Below are 24,473 nucleotides of genomic sequence, written 5' to 3' on the forward strand. Positions count from 1 at the left end.
GCACTCGCCCGCACGGCGCCGGTCCCGCCCCGCCCGGGCCGTGTGTGCCCGGCGCGGGCCCCGCCCCGGAGCCGTCCCAGGAAGCGGGAGCAGGAAGCTGCGGCGGGCGCGGGGATGGCGGGCAGCGGCCCGGCGGTGAGCGGGGAGCCCGGGGACAGTGCCAGGCCGGGAGCGGGGAGCCCGGGGACAGTGCCGGGCCGGGAGCGGGGAGCCCGGGGACAGTGCCGGGCCGGGAGCGGGGAGCCCGGGGACAGTGCCGGGCCGGGAGCGGGGAGCCCGGGGACAGTGCCGGGCCGGGAGCGGGGAGCCCGGGGACAGTGCCGGGCCGGGAGCGGGGAGCCCGGGGACAGTGCCGGGCCGGGAGCGGGGAGCCCGGGGACAGTGCCGGGCCGGGAGCGGGGAGCCCGGGGACAGTGCCGGGCCGGGAGCGGGGTGGAGGGGCCGGCGCTGCCCGGGCGGTGGGTGCGGAGCGCGGCCGCCGAGGGCCGGAGCGGGACGGCCGTGCGGTCCCCGCAGGGCTGCCGGGGGGTGTCTGGCGAGGGCTCCCGGCAACAAGCGGCCCGTGTCCTGCCCTGCCTGTGCCTCTTCTGTTCCATCGCGTGTGGTTTCAGGCTGTGTGGGTGGCGCTGTGGCTCCCGAGCGCGTTTAAAGCCTTTCCTAAGGCCGTGGACTGTGATTTCTGGTGTGGCAGAACTGCTGTGTATGTGGTGTAGAACCCATAAATAATAATGGCTGATAAATACTTTGTTAACTGACAGTGTAAAGGCCATTGCCATGGACCTCATCGACCTCACATGCACAACAATCACAGCACCCACGGGGATAAAGGTTTACCAGGACCATATCCCATTGTTGAAGACCCCAGCACCTGTGATATTGTCAAGGCTACACAGTAAGTACACATTCTGAGTGTGCCAAGTGGTGAAATAGATGGGAGTGTCCTCAAATGTGAGCCAGTCTGGATATTCTTACAGAGGAAACATTTTCAGTTTCATTTTCTCCCTGTAGTGGAAGAAGTTTTAATCATGCTCTGGGGCACATGGTCTGACTCTTGGGGATGCTCCTTGTGTAGGGCTAAGAGCTGGACTCGATGATCCTTGTGGGTCCCTTCCAACTCGACATATTCTGTGATTCTGTGAAGGAAGATCATTTACAGCTACTGTTGTAAATGTTTTCATCATAAACAAAGGTATTTCATTTCAAGCAAGTTTGTTAAGTAGAAGGTTTGTTAAGAGCCCAGCTCTTTTTGCAAGACTTCCATTGATTGCAATGTGGAATTTGCGCAAGTAGGAACTGCTGGGTGATGCTCACAGAGATTTATTCTTTCTTTAGAATGTGGCTGTCTCCAAACTGGAGGATATTTAACAAATGTTAAATAAATTGATGGGTTTTTTTCTCATTCAAGATATGGAATGCTAGAGCGATGCAGAGAACTGGTAGAAGCAGGATATGATGTTCGACAACCAGACAAAGAAAATGTGACTCTTCTTCACTGGGCAGCAATAAACAACAGACAGGAGCTGGTTAAGTAAGTTCAAGAGTCCCTGTGAAAGTAACACAAGTATTCTGCCACTGTTACTTATAATCTCTTTGTTGCTTTTGTACTTGAAAACAAAGGAACCTGCTGCTTGAGAAGAAAAGCATGAAATTCAAACTTTAACCCAATAACCTTTGTGGAAATGTCGCTGCAATGTGAAGATAGCCTGGTTTCTTTATATGTGAAATCATGTAGTACATGAAATCATTTTCCTGGGTTTGGTTTGTTTAACAAACATGACAGCTGATTTTATAAGCACCTTGCTAATGACTGTATTTTTTCTCAAACATTTTCTTGAAAAGTGTCCTTTACCGTAAAAACTTTTGTCGATTTTCTTCTCTAGTGATTTTTTTTTATTGTAAGCTACTGCCACATTACTAGAGCTATGTTATCATTAGTATATATTTATTATATCTTATTATGTTCTTAATCTTATTGTGTTGTTATTACACAGATATTATATTTCCAAAGGTGCGATAGTGGATCAGCTGGGTGGAGATTTGAATTCTACTCCCCTTCACTGGGCCATTAGGTATGTTGCTTGCAAGTGTAAATCTGTTAATATTAAAAGCTATAGTAGCATTTTGTGTGGTACAAAGAACAAAGCACTGCTTGTCTGGAGAAAACATAACCTTAAATAATTATTCTGGGATAACTCCTCTGAGTGCCAGTTCTCACATTGGAAGATCAGTGCTTTCTTCTGGACTATCAGTCTTCTGCCAGAGTTGGATGCTTGGATGACTGCTTACAGGAGAGATTACTGTAGAATAACCACTGTATTCTAAATTAACAGTTTGCCCTAGGCTGATTTATTAAGGTGTATATTTAATATAAATTTCCTGATACAAACTTGTAGCTTAAGTATTTTCCTGAATAAAAGCATGAGAATCTGAAAGAAAATTGGTTTTTTGTGGGGTCTCTGTGAGAATTATTAGGGCAATGCTTTCATTAAAATACCCATTTTTTTCATCATCTCTATAGTTTCATTTCATATATCGTTGTAGACAAGGACACCTACCCATGGTCATATTATTGTTGAAATGTGGAGCGGATCCCAGTCTTATTGATGGGGAAGGATTCAGTAGCATTCATTTAGCAGTGCTCTTCCAACACATGCCCATCATAGCTTACCTCATATCAAAAGGCCAGGTATGTTGGTGATGTCCCAGTTGTTGTGTTCTACTTGTGAGTAGCTGTCTGTGTGTAGGATACCTTTCAGAATTAGCTGGTTTGTTTTCTACATGAAAAGCAGGTGTTTTATAACTTTTTTTCTGTGTTATAAGTTCAGATAAACTTAGATTTTTTTAATATATATTTAAAAAACTTTTTTTTAATAGTCCTCCTTGTTCCTGTCATCCCCACATGTCCAGATTCACCTACATTTCAGAGTATTTAAAGAGCATTGCTAAGGCTATGCAGATTTGTGGTGCTGTGTAAATGACAACTGGCATTTACACATGAGAACAAAAGAACTAAACATTTAAACCTGAGAACAAAAAGTATATGATGGATATACGTCATGAAGTATTTATGATTTGATTACAGTGTTGTAACTAGTCATCCATGGAATTGTCCATCAATTGAAGTATGCAGAATAGATCATCAGACTAGGTCTGAATTTTTATTAATTTCTGTGTTTTCTTTAATTTTATATTGTATCCATGGTAGTTGATATCTCCCAACTTACATCTGAAATAATCAGAATTAATGACAAGTGTAACAGTTTTCTAATAAAAATGAGAGAAGAGTTCTTATATGATCAAGACTGTTTCTTAGAAACATTGAGTGTTAGGATTTAAAGATTTTCTAAGTTTATTTTCTTTCTTATAGAGTTCTCTTTGGTAGAATAAATGCCTTCTGGAGTGTAGGTATAGTGATGTGTATCACAGACTTAATAAAGCTGTTAGTTCACCTATCTTCAGCTGAAAAAATCCGAGTATTTAATAATTTCTTTTAAGTAAATCTGTTCTAATGTAATGATAGGTGGAAGCAGGGAACAAGGAAACCTTCATTGTTAAGAAGGAAGAAAATTAGGTAATACAAGTGAAGTGTTTATGTTTTGAGATACGTAACCAACCAATCTTTTCTTGTTTTAATAAACCTGTTTTATGTACTTGGACATTCTGTTATGTATTCTGTTTACACAAGGAAGATGGTTAACATGATTCACTTGGAAATATCCTTTGTGGAGACTCTCCCTTAAAAGTGTCCTTAGCAGAAACTCAGAATATTCTGGAAGGAACGACATGCAAGACTTGTAGAGGGAAGAAAAATGTTTAAAGAAGTGTTGGCTTCTTGGCTTATGTAATTTGGTTTCTTTCCATTTTCTTTTCATTCGTGAAGCTAAACCAGTTGTATAGCTCCAAATCTGACCACCTCACTGTTTCCTGAAATTACTGATAATCACTTGCTTGTTGTTTTTTTCTTATTCTTAGAACATAGACACAACAGACTTCAATGGACAAACACCTTTAATGTTAACAGCACAAAAAGCCATTGGGTAAGTAGTGAATAACTGAGAAGGGTCTATTTTATTGTACCCAAGAAGCAGAGAGGCGAATTTTTTCTTACGGTTCTTTTTTTCAACTGGCATTCCTTTCACTGTCATTTGTACTAAAATATCCAGTATTTCAGAGATCAGGAGTTAGGAAGTAGCTCGTTGGATATAGCAAAGTCAAAAGAATTTCCAGAAGAAGTTTAGGTTTGTGGCTGAATCATCTGCAGCCGTACTGTGCTTTCCCCAAAATGAAAATAAATGGTGAAATGCATTTAGAACAAATTAAATGTGGAGATATAAGCTTACACATGGCGTTGTAGAAGATACAATCTGTGTTATAGACCTCATATTTGTTAAAAAGGTAAAATTACATAATCTGGAGCAAAACCTTCAAGGTGGGTCCTGAATTCTAAACTTGGAACTCTTGTTGATGAACTTGTTCTGAGACGAGGTGTTGCATATCTCCTGTTGGTTTACTGATTTTTTTATAGGGCGTTCAAAAGTTTCATTTCCAGCTTAGATTCTCTTCTGTTCGTTAACTGTTATACTTTATTTTCATCTAGACCGGAACCCACGAGGTTTCTCTTAAAGTTTAACCCCTCTCTCAATGCTGTAGACAATGTTCAAAAGAATACTGCACTGCACTGGGCAATATCATCGGGAAATATCAGTGCAGTGGATCTGTTGCTGGAAGCTGGTGCCAGCCTCGACATAAAAAATGTCAAGGTATAATTTCTTTCATGATATTTCATCCCATGTGGCATAAATGTGTAAAATAAATGTAAAGAAAAATCTGAGCCCTCTTCACATTGGATGTCAGCTGCAGCAGGAGGTGGCTAAGAGCAGATGTTCTTAGACTTCGCGGAAAGGACTTAGCGCCTTCCTTGAGGTGTGACTCAAAGAATGCAGGGGTTCTTTGCAACATTTCTTTAATGAACAGCCAAGCCTTGTGTTCCCTCAGCATCCTTTCATTTTCTTGGGGGTTTGTTTCGTTTCTTCATTTCTTGATTTGGCTGCTTTCTACTTCAGAACGTTGTCATGGAGACTGATGACCTTTGGCAGATTTTAAAAAGTAGCAGTTCCTTAGTGTCCAGTCAGACTCACAAAGACTTCAAAATACATGTGGAAGCTAGTGTTTGGCAATGCCTGAGTTGGTCACATATGAAAGTCTTCCTCTTAATATTTGTAAAAACTGATAGTGAGAAGTATAAATGTTGAAAGTATCAATTCTCATGACTATGTAAATATGTTACTGGAGGCAGTCCAGCAGATAACTCAAATGGGTGCAATCTGTTTGCCAGTGTCAGTTTTCAGAATTGCAAAGCACTGAATTAAGCATATTAAAACCCTGAGTTTAGCTTACTTTGCCTTAAAGAATAAGAGGGGGGAGGTGGGACTGGGAAGTAACTGCCCAGTTATTCTTGTTTTAACTATATTAATTTCTTGCTTCTGTTAAAAAGGAAAGTATTTATGTGTTAAGTGCATAAATAAATAACTACTTCTGTTCTTAAAGGGAGAGACACCGCTTGACCTTGCTTATCAAAGTCAGAATCACTTCATGGTTTATATGATGAAAGAGGAAGGAAGAATGAGAAGCAGGAAAAATAACAGGTTGCTGAAAATAGTAGAGAAATATGAGGTAATTTCCCAAGTGATAACTAATGGAAATAAAACTACAACATGCTGTGTTTAGAGTGATACGCAAATTAACTCTATTCTAACAAGCAACTTCTGAGATTTCTGAAATTGGATGCACAAAAAATATTCTTTAAAAGCACATAGCAGTGTTTCGAGTGGGGTTTTTTTGTGTCATTCCTCCTCCTCTGCTTTTGATGTGTCACCTTGTCTTCTCTATCTTGAGTCTTTCAGCATCTGTTATTACATGAAGTGAACACTTTTAAGTAAGTCTGATTGAATACTTTAACAATAATACAATAACAATAAAACAATAACTTGAATATTTTCACAATAATAATTTTAACAGCTCTTCCTGATGTTGGCATCTTCCTTGACATTCATGTGGGCCATAGGATACGTCGTGAACTTAAGTTCTGATTCTTGGCTTTTGAAAGGATGTTTGCTTCTCTGCCTGCTATTTGGAATGACACTGTTTGTCAGGTTTGTGGCTTTTTTCTCTCTGTATGTGTATTTAATTGTCAGAGACATGATATATTTTCAAACTTTAGTTTCACATAGCTTAGAAGATACGTCCCGAAAAACGGTTGCGGAGTGTGTGAAGAATCTAAATATATGTACTTTTTAGAATGAATGACCATAGAAATTGAATGTCTTTAGGTGTACACAGTAGTAGTTTCCTGTCACGGAAAGATTAAAAAACCCCAGTCTGTTAGCTAATTTTAATGTTAAAGAGTGTTATTGATGGTTTGCATCTGGCAGACACTGAGATGTCTATTCACAGTGCTCAGAAATGTGTTTTATCACAACCTTTTCCTGCTATATTTTGGCAGAGAATAGGTTTTAGTGAGCCATTCCCTCTCCTTCTGCCTCCCCAGAGCTCCCAGTGTTATCCTGAGCTGGTTTGTACTTTTCCTGCTTTCTCCAACAGTTCCTGCAACAGTCAGTATTCATTGATGTGGCAAAGCTGTCTGTGTGCAAGTAGACAGAGACTGTACTTCTCCCCCAGTGCTACAACACTTCTCATATATAATATTAGGCTGGAACAGAGCACTTAGTAGGTCTGGTTTTGCGTTGATAACCCCCTGTCCGTCTGGATAAAGAATCCTTTTGAGTGACAGTTCTTGATTGCTTTGAGAGACTTGAAATATACCACGTGCGTGAAGTTTTTACAATAACAAACCAGATGATTTATATTCTATGGACTTGTGTTTTAAATATATTTTGAAAAATATTATTTTTTTTATTTTAATATTCTTTCAGGCAACTCGTGGGGCTCAAGAATCTAAGGTATCTTCCCACAGCATTTCTGCTAAGTTCAGTTTTTTGGATGTCCATGACCTGGTTTTTCTGGTTCCTGCCCGATATCCTTTATACTGAGGAAATGCAATAGAACTGTCCCTGTAGTTCCTTGTAAATCTAAACCTGGTCATGCAAACTAATGAGCAGTTCCAGATAATTCCACGTGACTGTTAATGTCTGGTAAGATTGGTTTACTTCCATTGGAGAGGGACAGAGTAACTTCGACTTTAATTTAAAGTTATATATGGATTAAGAATGTGTACCTTCTTTTGTCTTTAGCAGATTTTTGGTTTTTTTATAATCTGAACTATTTCATATGTTATTGGAAAATCAAAATGAAGATGTCAGTTATAAATCCAGTTGTTTCTGTTAGCATCTCCATGTGACTTCTTAATCTTCCTCATTGAGCCTCTCATACAGTATGTATTTTGGCATGTGGTATAACTGGATAACACATGCATTAATAATAATTTTAAAAGCAACTGGTCTTTCTAAAATGACAAGGATTTGACAGTGGTGTTCATGCTTCTGCCTTTAAAAACAACACCCTCCACACACACCCCCAAAAAGGATCAAATTTCTTTGTGTTCCTGTAAAATAGATCATCCAGTCTCCTGTTTGTCTTTATTCACTCTGAATCCTTAGTATACAGTGGATTCATTTCTACCTCTCATTTGCTTTCTCTGAAGAGGCTTTTCACTGTTGAGTACAAAAACATTTTAGTAGTTTGCACTCTTTTCAGTGCCTTGCTCTTTTGTTACACGGGGGACATGTACTTATTGGTAAAGTTTTGTGGGAAGGCATTTAGGAAGATACTTAGAACTGTAAATAATGTTTTACTAAACCAGCTATAATATATTGCTACACAGTTTTAATTAATTTTTAGTTCAGCCTTTAAATGGCATTTTCTTTTGTACTGTTCCCAGTTAAGATGTCCATAATAGAATTACCAGGATTAACTTCGATGAACTGATCAAGTATATTCCTGCTGGGGATACACACATGGTTGTCTAAATGAAAATTGTGTTACTCAGTGCTCTGTTGTGAAGTTTTAAGGTTTTCTTGGTGTCATCTAAATGAAAAGGGGAAAAAAATAATTCCAGTGATAGGGATTTGAGTCAGGCACTTTGCTGAAGATAGTAAGCACAGCAGTGTCCTTGAAGGTCTAACCATGGCTTGGTGAGGTGGGTCAGTGGACAGTTTTCCATTTCACTATCCAACCCTTTTTCTTGTTAATGTGTTTTCCTTCTGAAACTGGTCACAGATCTGAGTATTATAAACGTTTTCAGGATTTTAGTTACCTGTATTTGTCTGTCAAACTGTTCCTCTGGACTGAATGAAAATCCAGAATTTCAATCAGCTCCAAAAAACCAATAGCAATGCAAATAGACCAGCAGTATCCACAAGAAATGTGCCATCATTTGACTTCTGCAACTGCACCCTGCATTGTAACAAGCAGCTGGTAATATATGGTGCCAATATTTCATAATTTATCGTCTTGATTTTAATTAGAACTGTTTGCAGTGGCATTAGTTCATAAGACAAAGCAACCTGGAGGTTGCAGCGCTGGATTTTTAAGGGCTATTTGCAGTACAGTTTGTAGAGTGACAGGGGTCACTGGAGATGCTTTTCAGGCTTGGGCTCTCTGCCTGCTCCTTGGGAGCATCAGGGACTGTTCTTAGCAGCCCGAGCTCTCAAGCTGGGTGCATGAATTTAATTGGTAAGAAACTTGTCCCACTCCACGTTCCCCTGTTGCTGTATAGAGACAGTTAATCTTGGCATGTTTTTCTCCCCCTTTTGCCTGATGGTTGTAGTCCATAGAATAAAAGTTATGTTCCTAATGTCCTTCAGAAGTATTTAGCAGTGTGTGCTTGGGTTTTTTTGAGTGACAAAAATAGTTTCAGGATGGCTTTATTACATTCTTCTGACTGAGTATATTTAACTGCTTTTGGCTGAAATGAACAGAAGGTAAGACTGAGTGTTTGATGACTTAGGGGTGTGTGCAGCAGTCAAACAAATCTCAAAGCTGCTGGAAGCTTTATAACTCTGCATGTCTGACTAGTTGTTTAAATAAAATAGAGAAGCTTCGGAGGGAAAAAAGAAATCAAATTCATTTTGTATCTGTTGAACATTGAAAGGCAAAAGTCTGCACTCTGGTAGGGAGGATGACAGGGAACCATATTGTGATTTAAATTTATACAGTTGTAAAAATCTTCTCCAGCACTCAAACTGGACAGATACTCAACTTCTCTGATATGATGGCCTCTGAAGGACAGAGAAGATCCAGCTATAAGGGTGAAGATAATTTTTTTCTTTTTTGCGTGTTGCTTGTAAAATAACATAAACTAATTTTAGAATATTTTGTTTGTTTGACAAAGAGTGGTGATACGTGGTATAAGAATATATTCCTTAACCTGACAATTACATATAACAAATATAATTCTTGAAATCACTGTCATGTTCAGCATGATGGGTCTTCTTTATTATTTCTATAAAACTTGGAGTACTGATCCTGGATATATAAAGACTTCAGAAGAAGAAAGAAAAGAGGTAGGTGATTTTGGCAAATGGAAGGGCTGTAACTTGGTGCAGTATGTATGTACTTCTGGTTGATTTGTTTGGCATTATGTGCAGCTTTGGTAAACTTGAGAGCAGTGCAATATTCTTCCTTTAAGAGTTTTTAGCGAGATAATTTCTCCTCCTACTGCTTGTTTCCTTATCTTCATCATCCTGCTACGATTTCTGTGCCTCTATCTTTTTTCATTGAAGTATGAGCTTGGCCAAACATCTTACAGACCTGCTGATGTTATCTCTGATATAAATTCACATAGAACTTCACTTAAAAATGGAAATTCTGTATGGTTTCTGCTCCAGTTGTTTGTGGCTAAAAAGAGAGATGAGCATGGAGAACTGTAGGAGAGCAGTGTGAATAAGTCATACCTCTCCTCATCTCCCTGAAGTCTGGCTGACTGTATGAGAGTTGTCTTATATGTAAACACCATCTCACTTTAAAGAATATTTAGTTCACATTATTTATTAATTTTGGCAACATAGAGATACTTTTCTGTGTAATCTTGTATTGGTGAAGCTGCATTAATTTTTACTGGTTTGTGTTTTCTTGTGGACCTTTTTAAATAGGAAGTTCTGTCAGTGCTTGGCACTCAAAATACTTAAAAATGGCAAAAGTCACAATGTAAAAAGCTTCACAGCACCTATGAAAATGTGATCCAAATGCAAGCCCAAAATACTTTGTCTTTCAGAACATTGTAGGTCTTGCAGAAGCAGGTTGCTTGGACTTCAGAACATTCTGCACATCGTGTCTCGTAAGTGGGCCTTTGGTATTTTTTTTTTTGGGAACCTGCATTATACTCAGTGCTGCTGTAAAAAGCATTTTCCTCTCTGATTGTCATTTGAATGTTACACAAGGCTTTTTTTCTGTATTGTTTGGATTTCTTTATATCTTTTACAGTGACAAGAGATGATATGAGATGATTGGACTGTAATCTTAAAAAAAACCCACAACTGTTTCCATCTCTTTTTTAATGTAAATTTAAGATGTATGGCTCTCATCTATGTTCTGTTGTGAGGTCTGTTACACAGTAATTGTGCAAAATGTGCCCAACCTATAAGATGATGCTTTAAACTTTGAGCAAAACAGATGCTTCTGCTATGAGTGTATTCTTTTCCTTCATCCTCAACTAGGTAAGGAAGCCTTTGAGATCTGTGCATTGCCTTGCTTGCCAAGCATGTGTAGCCAGATACGACCAGCATTCTCTGTGGACTGGCCAGTGCATAGGTGAGAGTGTGTGTTTTATCAAATTTGCAAATGCCACATGTTTTAAAAGTTGCAGAAGTAACATTTATCTCCTTAAAGAGAGAGAGCTCACATGACACAAGAATATGCAGTTGATACTGAAGGGCTCTGGTAGGTGCCAGAGGGAAATTAGTTAGATGAGAGAAAGTCTATTAAAGGGATAGAGTAGTCACCATAAGAATAAAAACCACAAAGTCTGGAACTCTTTCTTTTGAAAGAAGAAGGAACAGGGGATATGATTGAGATGTTAAGAAAGAAAGAGAAAAAATATGAAGATGGTGGCTAAAGTGAATGCAGAACTCTTACTCAACAAGCACATCATACTAAAACTAGGGATTTAAAATTAGTCCTGTCTTTACATGGCAGGCAGTGAAATTTTGGAGCTTGCTGCTGTAAGGGTTTGCAGATACAGACAGAGTCAGGAGGTTCAGAAAGGGGTTAGACTGACTTTTTGGACAATGTGTGCAAAAGTAGATACTGAAAGAACTAGCCAAGTGTGCGCACACTGACATTTTAAAGCAGTAGCTGTGGATGAGGAGGGTGAACTCCAGAAATTGGCCAGGCTTGGGTGTCCTCCCAACCTTCCATTGCCTCCTTCACTGTTAGAGACAGTTGTGAGAGGAGCAGCTGGACCCCTGAGATAACCCAGCAGGGCGTTATTCATGCTCTTGTGTTCTTTCCTCTTGCCCTCTTTCTTCCTTCCTGGCTCATTACTGGTGATGCTCAAGATATTAAGGTCAGACCTTTTCATCTGTAACAATATATTTTTAGCTTTTTTTTTTTTTAGTAGCTTTTTTTTGTAATATTAAATCCTTGGAAATATTTTTATGGTGTTTGCCATTTACAAGGTGGTAGGACATCCTTCTGATGCATTGTCTGGAGGCTCTGAGCGATATGATTGTAATTTAAATAAAGATATTTTTATATCTTCATGTAACAGTTTCTCTGACAGAGGTCTGGGGTGGTTTTGTGTATGTTTGCAATTTTGAAGCACACGAGGTCAAACAATCAAATTGAATAGACTTTTCAGCAATATGAGACAATTTTACTGTGCATGGAGGAGAGTTGTGGTTGCATAATTAATCCTCATCTAGCTAAAACAGCTGAAGGCATGCTCTGAAGAAGACACAAATCCTGGTTGACTTTATCAAAACTAATTCTATTGTATAAATTGGAGTGGCTTACTGGAGAAAGTTGAGAGAGAGATCAACCTTGTCAAGCTCTCTTGTGGATGGCAGAGGTAATAACAAGAAATGGTTTTGACTTGCTTTTTATTCCTATTTAACTTCAGGGGAAATGCAAATACTGCTGAATTTTGAATTGTCAAACTTTTTTTTTTTTATTTTTTTCCTTGCCTTAATTTCAGGTATTGGGAACCATTGTTATTACCTGTTGTTCCTGACTTTCCTAACAATGACAGGTGTCTGGCTGCTCTATGGAACTCTTCTGTGTATGTATCCATGAATTTATTTTACTTTACTTTTCAAGTACAGGTGTGTCTGGTCTTTATTTTTCAGCATTTTGTTTCCAGCAAGTGTAACTGTACCTGCACAAGTGATGCCATATTTCAGCAGTGGCATTATTGTGTAAATAAGTGACAATACATCATGTCTGAGTCTTTGCTCAAATATCATAGTTCTTGCTCAACACAAACATAATAAGATACAACTCTAGTGGGATGTCCATTGGAAAATGAAATAGCAGGAAGAATTTTTGTTAGAGGTGAAATAGAGAAGCCATGTGGAGGAAGGTTACAGGTTCTAAGCTGGATGCCCTTTACTGTAATAGAAAATAAGTTTGTAAATACATTATTACAAAAGCTTTATTGATTTTGTTATTTGGAAATATCTGTATTGAATACCTGGAAGCATTTCTTTTTGGTTTTAATGTAGTCATAACTTTGAAGAGAAGAGAACTGTATATCTCATTAACAGATCTGAACTGTTACTTTTAAAAATTAGGAAATTTCTTAGAGGGGAGAGGAGAAACATTAAAATGTAATTCCTGAGGGTGAATTACCACAGCACTAACCTTTTAAATAAAAAAGCAGAGGGAGTTAATTTTATTTCATACTGCTTCACATTATGTTGATATGAGGCAATATTCAACATAGAGTGCAATGAACCAACCATGGCAGTGGAGGACACAGGTCACTTGTGTGAACATGAGTTAGTGTTCCTGTGTTTGGGTGGGGATCTTGTGTATGAAAAAAGCATGTTATTTTCTCCATTTCCTGTATGTGAAGGAATGTGGGAAGAAAACCTCTTTATTGCTCTACTGATACAGAGAAGAGAAAAAAGAGTACTTTCCTTGTAGTTCGGGGGTTTTTCTAATACATTAAATATGTATGTGTTAGACTTAATTAGCTTGTAAGAAATTTGCAGGAATTGGACATCCCAGTTTATGTCTGTTTGATAGTGGTAGAATACTGCTTTCTTGGAATTGTCACCATCAAGTCTCCTTTTGTTGATGATGGTGTTTAAGAGAAATGATAAATTCTTGTCCTAAAAGTTACAGATAAGCACGAAGCAAAATTCCAGAAGTTTTGACAATGGGAGATTATGACACTTCAATATAATGTAAAAAGTGCTTAGGCAGTGCCTTGAATGTTCTTTCTGTGGATTATGAACTCAGAATGTAAAGATTATGCAGCCAGAATAACAAGCAGTCATGTATCTATGTGGGTGCTTTTAAGTGGGAATGGGATACATTAAACACGGTATTTCTAGAGCCCGTTGCTATGTAATATTCATTTTGTGCAAATAATCCTTGTTCAGTTCTTAAGGGCTTAAAAACATAGTTAACTGGTTGTATGTCTTCTCAGATTGGTCCAACCATTGTCCAACAAGTTACCACCAGGATGGAGCATGGACATACTTCACACAGGTCATGTACTGCTCTCCCTGGGTTTCCTACATCTCTGCAGTTGCCTGTTTCCACACTGTTTGGGCCTCCTTGTGGCTCACTGTTCAGCTTTATCAGGTACTATTTTCCCTCAGTTTATGCTCAGAACTTTTCCCCAGATGATTTGCTCCCATGAAAACCTTGTGTCTGCTTTCCTTGCCTGGCTTCTGTCACAGCAAGGAGCTTCTCTTAAATCTCAGGGCAGTACTTCAATGCACCCTGTTAAAAGCAGGATCACAGTCTGCAGATCATTCCTACAGCTGAGTTCTGGGTTTACTACTCATCAAAAATTCCAAACCTATAAAAAGTATTTAAAGAAAACAAATGTATTTGACAAATAGAACCGGTATTAGTGCCCCAAAAATGACACGAAAGTTCAATAGCACAATTAGTCCTGAGTTTAAAATTCAGTGGCAGAGCTCAACAGTGTGTCATTAGACACATTGCAACAATAAAAGTACATAACCTGGATTTTATCTTGTCAAATTTCTTGTTTATGTTTTTCTCAGAGAGAGCTTGGCTATGCAAAGAAAGAAAAGCTGTCCTAAAACATCTGGGAAACAGCTCATTTAGCAGCTTTTAGGAAAGATGTCACTGAAATATGTGTTAAGCACACTGAGCTAAAGACTTGTCTTACATCTTGTTTAATAAAAAAAAAACCAACTCCACAATTGAAATGTGTACTGCTAGATTCCTGCAGTATCCAAGTCACTGAGATATTGTGCTAGGGGAAAAAAAACAGGATCTAGGAAGGATGTTTACAGTTAACTACTGTGTTTCCTACACAGTCATTTCCAAATGTACTGCTTTGTGATATTTAGTGTGTCCTTCGGTGAAGGTCCCTTGCAGCCATTTATGAGGGTTTATAAGATTCGTGTTGATTAAAAAATTTAAAAATGGAATAGGTAAGGAAAAATGCAGAAAAGAAATCTAAGTTCATTGTTGAAACTCAGTGAAAGAAAACACAGAGTCAAGAAAAGGGAAAAGTTATTGTTGAATCTCTAATATGCACTTCTTTTTTACTCAAGTATTTTGGCCTTTTTTCACGGGATCTTTTTCTGCCTTTTGTGTGGTAGAATATAGACAAAATCTGAGGAGATTGGTACCTAGCTGTGATGGATCTTAGACTTCTGCAGACATGTGTGGAAGTGCAGTCTTTATAGACAACCCAATTAAGCTTGCCTTGTCAGTGGAAGCATTCATGTTACAGCTTGCTGGGCTCTGTTTTAGCCTAAGTGACATTTAAAAACATACTTCTCAGTCATCAGTTATAGCAGAGGTTAGTTATTAGTTAGATATGGCCAACCTCCTTTCTCATTAGTATCTTTTTGCATCACCAGAATTTTGATTTGTGGTGTTCATGTTGTAACCATTACTTACATTTTCCTTTCACTAAGATTGCATTCTTGGGGCTGACCTCTCATGAAAGAATGAATCTCCTGATACAGAGAAAATCTTCTAAGCATCCTGTTTCACTCAGGAGAACTCCATACAAGTGGGTATTGATTAACAGAGTATTTGAAGTGATTTGCTTCACTGCTTTATAAATGCAAAAATATGATGTGCTGGTCATGCCTGTTAAGAGTTGTGCTAAGAGGAGGAAGTGGACTTTGTTTTCCTTACTGGGAACTTCCTTTTCTCTAGGAAACAAACAACCAGCACAAGACCTGTGGGTTTTTTTGTGCATGACTGTGTGCACAGGAAAAAGATGTGCCAAAATCAGTCCATAGCACTAATCAGTAGACACTATTTTGGAGTGAGGGGGAGCTGTCCTTTAATTTGTTCATCAGTCTCTCTGTCTGTTGTGTAGGATCAGAAAGAGAACTAACACATGAACTGGCCCCTTTACAACTTCTCTTGTAGTATTTAGAGAAATTGGTACCAAGGTTTCCCTGTTTCTTTGTTTCCTTGTGTGTTAACAGATGGGATCTTACTAAGGACTAACTTTTAAACAGTTGAGTTCAACTTCATCTACTCTCATTTGTTAACGTAAAACAGGTTGTAAAAGTTCAGCAAAGGAATAATGCTCAATAGAGAACTGTTTAATTAAAAAAACCCAACTCCACAATTTTAAAACTGACAAGTTTATATCTGAAGTACTGTCTTGTGGTGAATGTGTAGTTTTGATGCTTGCAGTCTTCTTTTTTAGGTTTATTAATGCATATTTTTCTCCTTTTCAGTCTTGGATGCTTCCAGAATCTTGCAGACTTTTTTCAGTGCAGTTGCTTTGGTGTGTTCAAACCCAACATAATTGACTGGACCAAGCAATACAATGTTTTTCATCTGGTAAAGGAGAAAAATGTTCATTCTGTGTGAAGTTTTGCTTAATTTCTAAAATGGTTGAGCTGAAAGCTAAATAAAACTGTATATTTTGTTAATTTTTCCAAATTCTTCTGAAGTTGCTTGGTTTTATTATTGTTTCAAATCTTAAACTTCATCTTGCATAAGCTACAGCAGGTTTGTATATGGAACAGTCATTGTGTGTCTGTGTGTATATGTAGTTTGAGCTGAAACTATTTAAAATTTTATGTGATGAGAGGACACTAAGAATATATTTTTTAATAGTAAGTTTTTAGGGCAGGCAGAATTTCAAAACCACATTGGTACCCTCTGCTTTATCCTTGCAGATAAGAAGACAATTACATTTGAAAATTAAAGTGAATGTTCATATTTTAAAACTTCATGTTATGGTTATATTGTAATTTTGTTTCTTATGCTGTGAAAACCTCCATTAAGTCTTTGTATTTGAAAGGTTTACATGTAATAAAATAGAGCTTTCATACTTCTAAGTGTATTTTTGCATACTGAAATAGATTCAAGGGGCATGTGACCAGTGAGGTTTTTAAGAGCAAGCAGGCACAAAACCATAAGAGAAAGCCTGACTCTGCCTTATGTTTTCCACGTATATGCCCTGTTAGTGTATGAAAATGGGTAAGTTCATGATGAAAAATAGCAATGTAAATAAAAAGAGGGAATTATTCCCAGCTGCATGCACAGATCTTTAATGGCTGATGTCGGCCAAGAAAAGGCTACAGTGGCAGTTCAGAAGGGCCATTTGGACACTGTGGTGTGAATGGAAGTCAGAGTTGGTAGCAATGAAAACCAACAGGGAAAGAGGGCAAGGTCAGAAAATTAAATGCCATCTAGAACTGACAACATAAGAGTCAAGTAGTGCGATGAAACACCATTCTTGTAGTAAAGAAATGGGAGATTTCATTTATCTTGAAATCTGCAACATTGTAGAATGTAAAAGCACAAGCAAATTCAAATGGAAATAATGTGAAGCAGTAAGTACTTTATTGTAGCTTGAAAACAGACAGTAACCAAACTTACAACATTGCATTCTAGGAAAGTTTTGTTTTTCTTTGATAGAAAGAATTTCAAACCCTTTTTAATTGTCTCAAAGTGAATAACCTCTACCTTGTCACAGCACAAAATGCCAACACGTTCAAAACACATCTAGGAGATTGGTAGGAATAGAGTAACGTGGTGGGCAAAGGAAAATACAGTCTAACTCGAACACTCAGACCCTGCACTCCATAAGGTATCTCTATGGGACACTGAGCTGAATCTGAAACTCCAGTCTAAAATGTGCTAAATACTAGTTTAAGAAGCAATAATATTACACAAGGGTTTTTTGTCTTTGTTTACTGTAAAACAGACATGAACCTTCTTTTATCACTGTACCTTTTTGATCTAATCTAAGAATTTAAGATATAAGCTCACAAATTCTTCCTGCAAGGTAGAAAATCTTGCCCAAATGCCCTATGTTCTTAGCAATATATGATGTTTAATGTTTTACTATGACTTGGTGGCATCAACATCAGTTAGAGACTGTTGCATTCATTTCTTCTCATTCACATTCTTTCTTTTCCACTTGAGTGAGGCCACCAAACCCAATTCCTTTGGGACCGAAATTTTTTGCATAGCAAACTGCAAAAGAAGGAGGGGAGGATAAATGTTTTTGAATTCTAAATGTTCCCAGGTAGGGGCAAATGTCTTTTGGTTTTAGTTTTTAGATCACTACCAAATTTAAGTTAATAAAAGGAAGGAAATGTGAAATAGCTTATTTCCTACAAGTGTTGGCAGGTTTTAGTAGTGAAACTGAAATCACATATTTGAATTACACAAAAGTCACATCTGGTGATCTCAAAAAAATTAGGAAACTAACTGTTTTCATTAAAGCTACTTTCCTGTCTGAAAATACTGGGTAAAACTTGGTCTGGTGAGTAATTCAGGCTGAGTAATGAGTCAGTAGTTTTCCAGGAGGTAAAAGAACTGGAGCATAGTTCTGAAACTATTGATGAGCTTTTAAGCCATTCCATTTGAACTGTGTATTGGTAAGTGTGTGCATAGTTTTTTATCACAGCTCTGCTAAGGGAGTAGTAATGGTCAGCATGTTTCTCCTGATGTGGTGATTTGATCACTTGTGGCTGACAAACTGTACCCAAAGTCACAGAACTTCAATATTCTTCTTTAGGGCTCTCTATAAAGTTTAGCTTGGGATATAAAACCTTGGCATGTTTTTCCCCCATAAGGTGTTTCTGAGAGTCAAGTGAAGTCTGTGAACTTTCAGAATTTGAGAACATCTAGATGTATAATTTAGCATCAATGCATTATCTTCTGTGCTGCCAATACAGTGGAAGTATCTTTAATTGTCAGGAATTCCAGATGACCTCTGCAGATCTGTATCTATGTGGATTTTTTATTTTAGTGAGTGAGATGGTGCAGGTACAAGAGCCTGCCCAGCAGAGATGGCCAATGTTCTGTTAAAAGATCTGAGAGATATTTGTAGAAAAATTACAGCATTAAACTTTAAATGTTAGTAGTATAAGCTGCAATTGCGATGTTACCACGGCTCTTTGCTTTGCTTTCAGAAAGTTGTTAAAAAAAAGATAAAATTAAATTTCCTGAAGTTGGTTTTCCTAGGTCTAAAGAGACTAATTTTAGACTGACTGAGTAACCCAGCTGAGCTCTCTGGAACTCTCACCTTTACAGTAGAGCTCTCCGTCTTTGTCTGTAACATTCGTGGACTCTAAACTCTTCCCACAGATAGCGCAGCGGAAACACATCTTGTGCCAAGGCTGAGGAGATGGAGACAATGCATTGTACATTACAGAAAGTGCACAGGTACAAGAAATGAAGAACTACTACTTTTTACAGTGTGAAAAGGTTAAAATCTTTTTGTTGATCTCGTGGCTTCCGTTTTTAATCATTCCAGGTTGGTCTTATTTCAGTTACATTATTGTGCCATGTCAAGAGTTACCAAGTGACTTTGTTATTGATGCACAGTTATTAATGGAGATCTAGTAAAAAGCAGGGAGCAGGGAGTGCCCTTATTTTGGGCACTTCTTCAGTGTGCAGAGATCATATTCTAGTGAGAGTTCCTTGAGCAGAGAGCTTTGCATGTCATTTGAGAAAGGCTTCTGTTTTTCTAGTTACAGGATCTCTTTAATGTATCTGTAATTGCCACTGCAAATAAATGTTTATAAATATCCCCCAAAGGTGGAGGAAGAGCCAGGCTGTACAGTAGTCAGGGGTTGTTCTTCAGACATCAATAAGAAGGGAAAAGTTGGAGAAGGTTTACAAAAGGCACATGATTTTAGACCTGAAAGTACATCCCCCTCAAGCAATTTGCTGCTTCATGTTTTCTTCATCGAGACTAGGAATGAAAATTTAAATGATCAAGGACCTATTAGCTACAGTTTATCACCATTATAAAACTGTGTTTTGTTTCTAGTGCTGAAGTAACTACTTACTTTTCCTCCTCCCATGATCTTCTCTGCAGCATACACTGATTTGCCACAACGGGGACATTTATCCACATCTACCATCTTTTTGGCAAACTTTGAAGCATTAGTTGGTGTAGAAGGGCGAGCAGGCTTTGGTGACCCCCTAAAACACAAGGTTTCAGTGCTTTTTAAATGCCACTTCAAATGTTACCTACCTTAGAAAAGGTATTTAATGTTTTTTTTGGTAAGGGATGAAAAATACTGAATTGCCGTTCTCTGATGTGCAAACTGGGGATAAAAAAGGGGAAAATCAAAGTATTCTAGTGAATTCTGTGTTGTGTGATGGAAAAGCTGGTACTGTAAGCTCTGATGTTGCCTGTTCTGGGCTGAGTGCATAGAGTTGACAGCAGCCAAATGCAGAAAAGATTGCATTTAATGAAAAGTGAAAGTAAAAAACAACTTTGTTTTATGGAAAAGCAAGAGTGAAAATACAAGCAGAAGACCACTCTCCTTTATAACTGGCTGTCTGCTGTTACTCAATGAGTAGAAAATAAAAACACGTATTTTTGCATACAGATGTTTCATTAGGCAGTGAAACATTTGGACAAGGGAATTGGGGTTTTTACCTGGGCCAGGGTCAAAAGCATGTCAGAAAAGTAGCTTTGCTTTGTGTTTCTGGACATTGTGTATTATGAGTTTATGCTTAAAACCTTTCACAGAATGATTTCTGAATTACTGGACTGTTGGACTGCAACAGGTCATTATATCTACAGGATGTGACAGTTTTTGATGCAGAACTCTGCTAATAATGGCTTCATATGGCACAAGGAGCCACATTTGAATACATTGTTTAAGCTTTTATTCCCTACACGGCATATTGGTTAATTGGTTTCCTTATAGTTATACCAGGAGGAAGCATTGCTGATTTGGAAATGTGCAGCTTTGAGAGTCGTAAAAAAAAAATCCTGTAAAAATGTATTGTCAGAGCTAATTATGCGTTTTTGGAAGATGGTATCCCATTAGAATTCCTTTGTTCAAACACATTCTCAGTGTGTTTGTGAGTGTTATTAAAGCCACAGGAAGGATTTAGAAATGTTATTTCCCCCACTGAGAGGAGAGCTAGCAGTATGTGGTAGTGTGATTATTTCTCTAAGAGTAAAACCAAACTGGATTTTAGCCTCTGACAGGAAAAAAAAAATATATTTTCTCGTTTTCTACAGTGAATGTGACTTTACCACTGTGCTACAAATGGCAGCATACAATTGCAGTGGATATTTACAGCTGTGGTGGCATATAAAGGCTACTTCTGCACAATAATTGCCTATTGAAGGAGAAAATAATTTGTAAAGAAGGCTTAAAGAGACTGAGCATCATTAAAAACTGGTAAATTACTGTGTCCCAGGAAGGAAAGGGTGTAGGAAAGTCTGATCTGCTACTTACGCTGGATGTTGTTATGGAAACAGAAGAAAATGTCTAAAATACCCTGCTAAGAGACAAGTAGGACCAGAGAAAGGTGCTGTCAGCGGGGTTTGACTCACTGTTGCAGGTTCAAGCCCAGGTGGTCACCAGTGTCAGTGCTGAGGCATCCAGCCCCCTGCCCAAAGCCAACACCCTTGGGACCGTATTTTCTCCCGTAACAGGTTTTGCAGTAGATTTCGGATTCGTGAGCTGCCACTGTGGTGCTGTCCAGAGCTTTCCTGCAGGCCACTGGATACAGGCAGAGAGAGGCATCTATCAACATTTGTGTTTTCAAAGTTGAATTCATGTGATTCAGAGTAGTTACGTTTAGTGGTTATGTTTTGTTTACCTTTAAAAATATAGGAAAAGGAGTTGGTCAGTGTAAAACTTGACTGGGCTGTTCCTAAAATAGGTGTGTGCACACAACATGTTCCTCTTTTGCCTCTCTGAAGTTATACTGTAGCCCCAGGGAAATAATTGGCTAGATCTGTGATGTTAAGATGGATTCGAGATAACCATCCTAAACTCCCAAACCTTAAAAAAGGGGGGAAAGGAGATTGCAGGGGTGTTGATTCCACTGAGCATCTGGACCTTTCAAAATATTCTTTCTGAGTCTGTGGTGGCTTTCTCAGCTCAGCCCAAGCTATTTTGATGACGTTTGTTTCTAAAAGAGGCTATAATATATTACCATGTCCAGAGTCAGGTAGGATATGTTGGTTTGGGGGTTTTTTAATATTATTTGTTTGTTCAAGCTGTGGCACCAAGGCAAAGGAAGTAAATCTCAGCTCCATTAGACTTCCTCTGGGATGACAGGAGTATGACTAAAGCCGTTCCCAAAACAGAGACCTCTTACAAGTCGTGTTTGTTACAGAGAAATACGGCTTGGCTTGGCTCACTAGGAAAGATCTGAGAGACTTTTGGACTGAAGATGCCATAGGAATGCCCAGCTTTCACCAGGGAATACAAGTTATGTCCTCTGCAGCACTACTTTAAGCCAAGCCTCAACTTGGACAGACTAGAAGCTACTGAGTGCTAACAGCTGCTTATTTGGGGATCTTGGTAAGTGAGTATCTATGTTTTGAGAAATACAAGGCACACCCAGAGCTAACTGGTGTTGCTGAGATGAGCTCCAAGCGTGGCTATTTTCATGGAGTGGGCATGGAAGCTCAATTACTCTCTCACAGTTCTTTGCTTATCTGAAACCTGGTCAGTGTTTAGAGTTTAAATTCTGTTACTGGATGAGTGGATCCCCTTGGTGCTTATGCACAGAAATGGGACAATAATGAATGGAGAAAAATCCAGTAGCTACACTCCTCAGCTGCTTGTCAGCTGCTTGTTCCACTCTGGGAACTTGGTGTGAGAAAACCTCCACCCCATTGAGAGAGGAAGAAGCTCTCAATTCAGAGAGCCTGTAGAAAACCACGATTTTCTAGGATGCTAAAAAATTAATATTTCAACACTTCTTACGAAGTCAACAGTGGTTGATAGAGGCAAAAGAAAAAAAAGCTAAAGCCTTCTCTCCAGCTTCCTTTGAGCAAGTACATGTCCTGCAGAGGGCATACCAGTCATGCATGAACTGTGGATAGCTTGGAAAATCAAGTTACTTAGTTCATGTATGCACCAGAAAGGTGTGAAATGCAGAAGTATTGAAAGTGGCTGGAAGTGCAAGCTCTAGAGGAGCCAGCTGAGGGCTTGATTAGTCCCTTGCCCATCTGTTTATTTTAAGTATCCTCCTGTTGGTCAAATTCATCCACCTCAGGTAATTTAAGCCAATACTGGAATCTCTGCAGCTTTAATTATAGAATACCTGGAATGGTTTGGGTTGGAAGGGACTTTAAAGATCAACCCCCTGCCACGGACAGAGACACCTTCTGCTAGACCAGACTGCATAAAGTACTACTTATGTGTACCCAGCCCTCTGCTTATCTTTGGCTTTCCTCCTCCCTGTGCTGCATAGAGAGGAAAATGTTTTGCAAAGACCTTTATAGTTAATAGAGATAAAATGAAGGGCTTCTGTAAATGTGTGAATCTGATCTCCTCCTGCGACAGTCTCTTCTGCTTGGAGATAGTAATTAAGTTTGCTAAGGGGGAGTTAAGGGCCGATGGAAACTCTAGCAGCAGATAAAGTGTTTCTATTTCTGGTACCTCAGGGATAGAGTATCAATTCACCACAACAGATGGAGCAGAAGCCCTTGAAGTGCTATTGTTGAAATAACTTTGAGACCTGTCATCTGCCAACAGATCCTGGTCACCCTCTGGCACCGAGGAGACTCAGGTTGACAGTGTGAGATCCTGCCAAATGTCCCTCACAGCTGCAGTTTGAGTAAAACCTGACAGGGAAACAACAATCTGCAGGTAAAGAGCAGCATGGGAAGTAGAGATTGTTGGAAAGAGGTTTCTCTCTCATAATGTTTGTAGGGCAAAACTACGGAGCGAAGAGAGTGTGATTTATAGTTTAGCTTGTCTGATTCTTCCTGTGTTAACAGATTGCTTTGAATTGTTTATAATTTTGCTGAAATTGAACTCTTTGGTTGAAAACTACGGATCTGTTTTGTCTGGTCAAATATTATGTAAAATATATTATATATTTGAAATATTTTTAATATTGAAATATAGAAAAGCTCAGCTAAACAGGTTAACTCTTTCTGTACCTGAGGTTACATTGGGGAGGATTGGTTTCCTTCTGTCAAGAAATGAAATCCTATAATTGGTTCATAGAAAAGCCCATGAATGTGATACATGATCCTGAGGCATCCAGAGCTGCTGAATAGTGTGTGTGAATCATGGTAAAAGTAAAGCCAATTAACATACCTCTCATATGCCAGCTGGGCTTAGATGCGTCTTTACTTTTTGACCTTAAACATATTTCTTATGGGAATACTTTTTTTGGTATCTAACCTATTAATAGGTTAGCTCAGACTTACAACCACAAGGGGAAGATAAAGTAAAATAAAAAATCCACAACAAAATACACAACCAACCAACCAACCAAAAAAGCCACCAAAACAAACCAAACTGTTGTCAGAATGTAACATATATATATTGTTTATCATGTTTATCATGTTTATCATTTAAAAAAAAAATCACTTTTACTAAGAATGAAATTTAAACTTGATAAATATTATTAACTATGTTCTGTTAGGACAGATGCTTATTTTTATTAGTTTCTCTGATATTTAGTATTAATTGTTATAAGCAGCACATGGAAGCAATAAGAAGGCACTAGTTGAGACTGAGATGTTTTCTTTTACCTTTCTGTAAGAATTGGCTGAAAGTTGTCATATAACTGAAAAGCTTTTGAAGGAATTCTTTCTTATTCTGCCTTTTAGGCATCAATTGCAGGGCACTTGGAGAAAGCCAAGTAAACTCCAGTGTGTCCTTTGAACTTGTTCTGCATTGACTGCACCATGTCAGCTAAGTGTGTTATAGCCTCATGCCTCAAATAAGAAGTCTCTTTCCATCTGGGAAAAGAGGGTGAAAAATTGGATTCAGTGGCTTCAATGGAATTCATCCTACAAAGGTACTGAATCTCAAGCATTGTCTGCAAAATAAACTCTTCATCTACTTTTAGTTCTTAGTAAATTGCCCTCCACA

The 24,473-nt window shown here is 38.5% G+C and overlaps 2 protein-coding genes across 3 annotated transcripts in view; one reads left to right on the forward strand and one right to left on the reverse strand.

Moving 5' to 3' along the window:
* The window catches only part of ZDHHC13 (zinc finger DHHC-type palmitoyltransferase 13), a 26,879-nt gene continuing 2,406 nt past the window's right edge, over nt 1–24,473 (forward strand). Inside the window, exons 1-20 of one of the 2 annotated variants that reach the window (XR_007902715.1) lie at nt 1–135; nt 759–892; nt 1,406–1,528; nt 1,992–2,069; nt 2,542–2,686; nt 3,973–4,037; nt 4,598–4,760; nt 5,548–5,673; nt 6,019–6,152; nt 6,933–7,033; nt 9,397–9,521; nt 10,232–10,294; nt 10,674–10,767; nt 12,152–12,235; nt 13,610–13,767; nt 15,087–15,184; nt 15,870–15,975; nt 21,751–21,938; nt 23,121–23,234; nt 24,209–24,399. Coding sequence is in view for 1 of the 2 variants with exons in the window: in XM_051777251.1 (XP_051633211.1) it covers nt 115–135; nt 759–892; nt 1,406–1,528; nt 1,992–2,069; nt 2,542–2,686; nt 3,973–4,037; nt 4,598–4,760; nt 5,548–5,673; nt 6,019–6,152; nt 6,933–7,033; nt 9,397–9,521; nt 10,232–10,294; nt 10,674–10,767; nt 12,152–12,235; nt 13,610–13,767; nt 15,087–15,184; nt 15,870–16,005 (1,848 nt within the window). In the remaining variant the exon portion in view is untranslated. Of the gene's footprint in view, nt 136–758; nt 893–1,405; nt 1,529–1,991; nt 2,070–2,541; nt 2,687–3,972; nt 4,038–4,597; nt 4,761–5,547; nt 5,674–6,018; nt 6,153–6,932; nt 7,034–9,396; nt 9,522–10,231; nt 10,295–10,673; nt 10,768–12,151; nt 12,236–13,609; nt 13,768–15,086; nt 15,185–15,869; nt 16,373–21,750; nt 21,939–23,120; nt 23,235–24,208; nt 24,400–24,473 lie in introns of those variants that run through there. The other variant, XM_051777251.1, reaches the window with a different exon arrangement.
* CSRP3 (cysteine and glycine rich protein 3) overlaps nt 16,971–24,473 on the reverse strand; it is a 14,606-nt gene continuing 7,103 nt past the window's right edge. Inside the window, 4 exon segments of the mRNA XM_051777252.1 lie at nt 16,971–17,622; nt 18,680–18,773; nt 19,449–19,584; nt 20,960–21,128. Coding sequence (XP_051633212.1) covers nt 17,543–17,622; nt 18,680–18,773; nt 19,449–19,584; nt 20,960–21,128 — 479 coding nt within the window. The 3' untranslated portion in view covers nt 16,971–17,542.

The sequence above is a fragment of the Manacus candei genome, unplaced genomic scaffold (assembly GCF_025592945.1).
Source record: "Manacus candei isolate 608988 ecotype Guabito, Panama unplaced genomic scaffold, ASM2559294v1 h1tg000009l, whole genome shotgun sequence".
Classification (NCBI taxonomy): Eukaryota; Metazoa; Chordata; class Aves; order Passeriformes; family Pipridae; genus Manacus; species Manacus candei.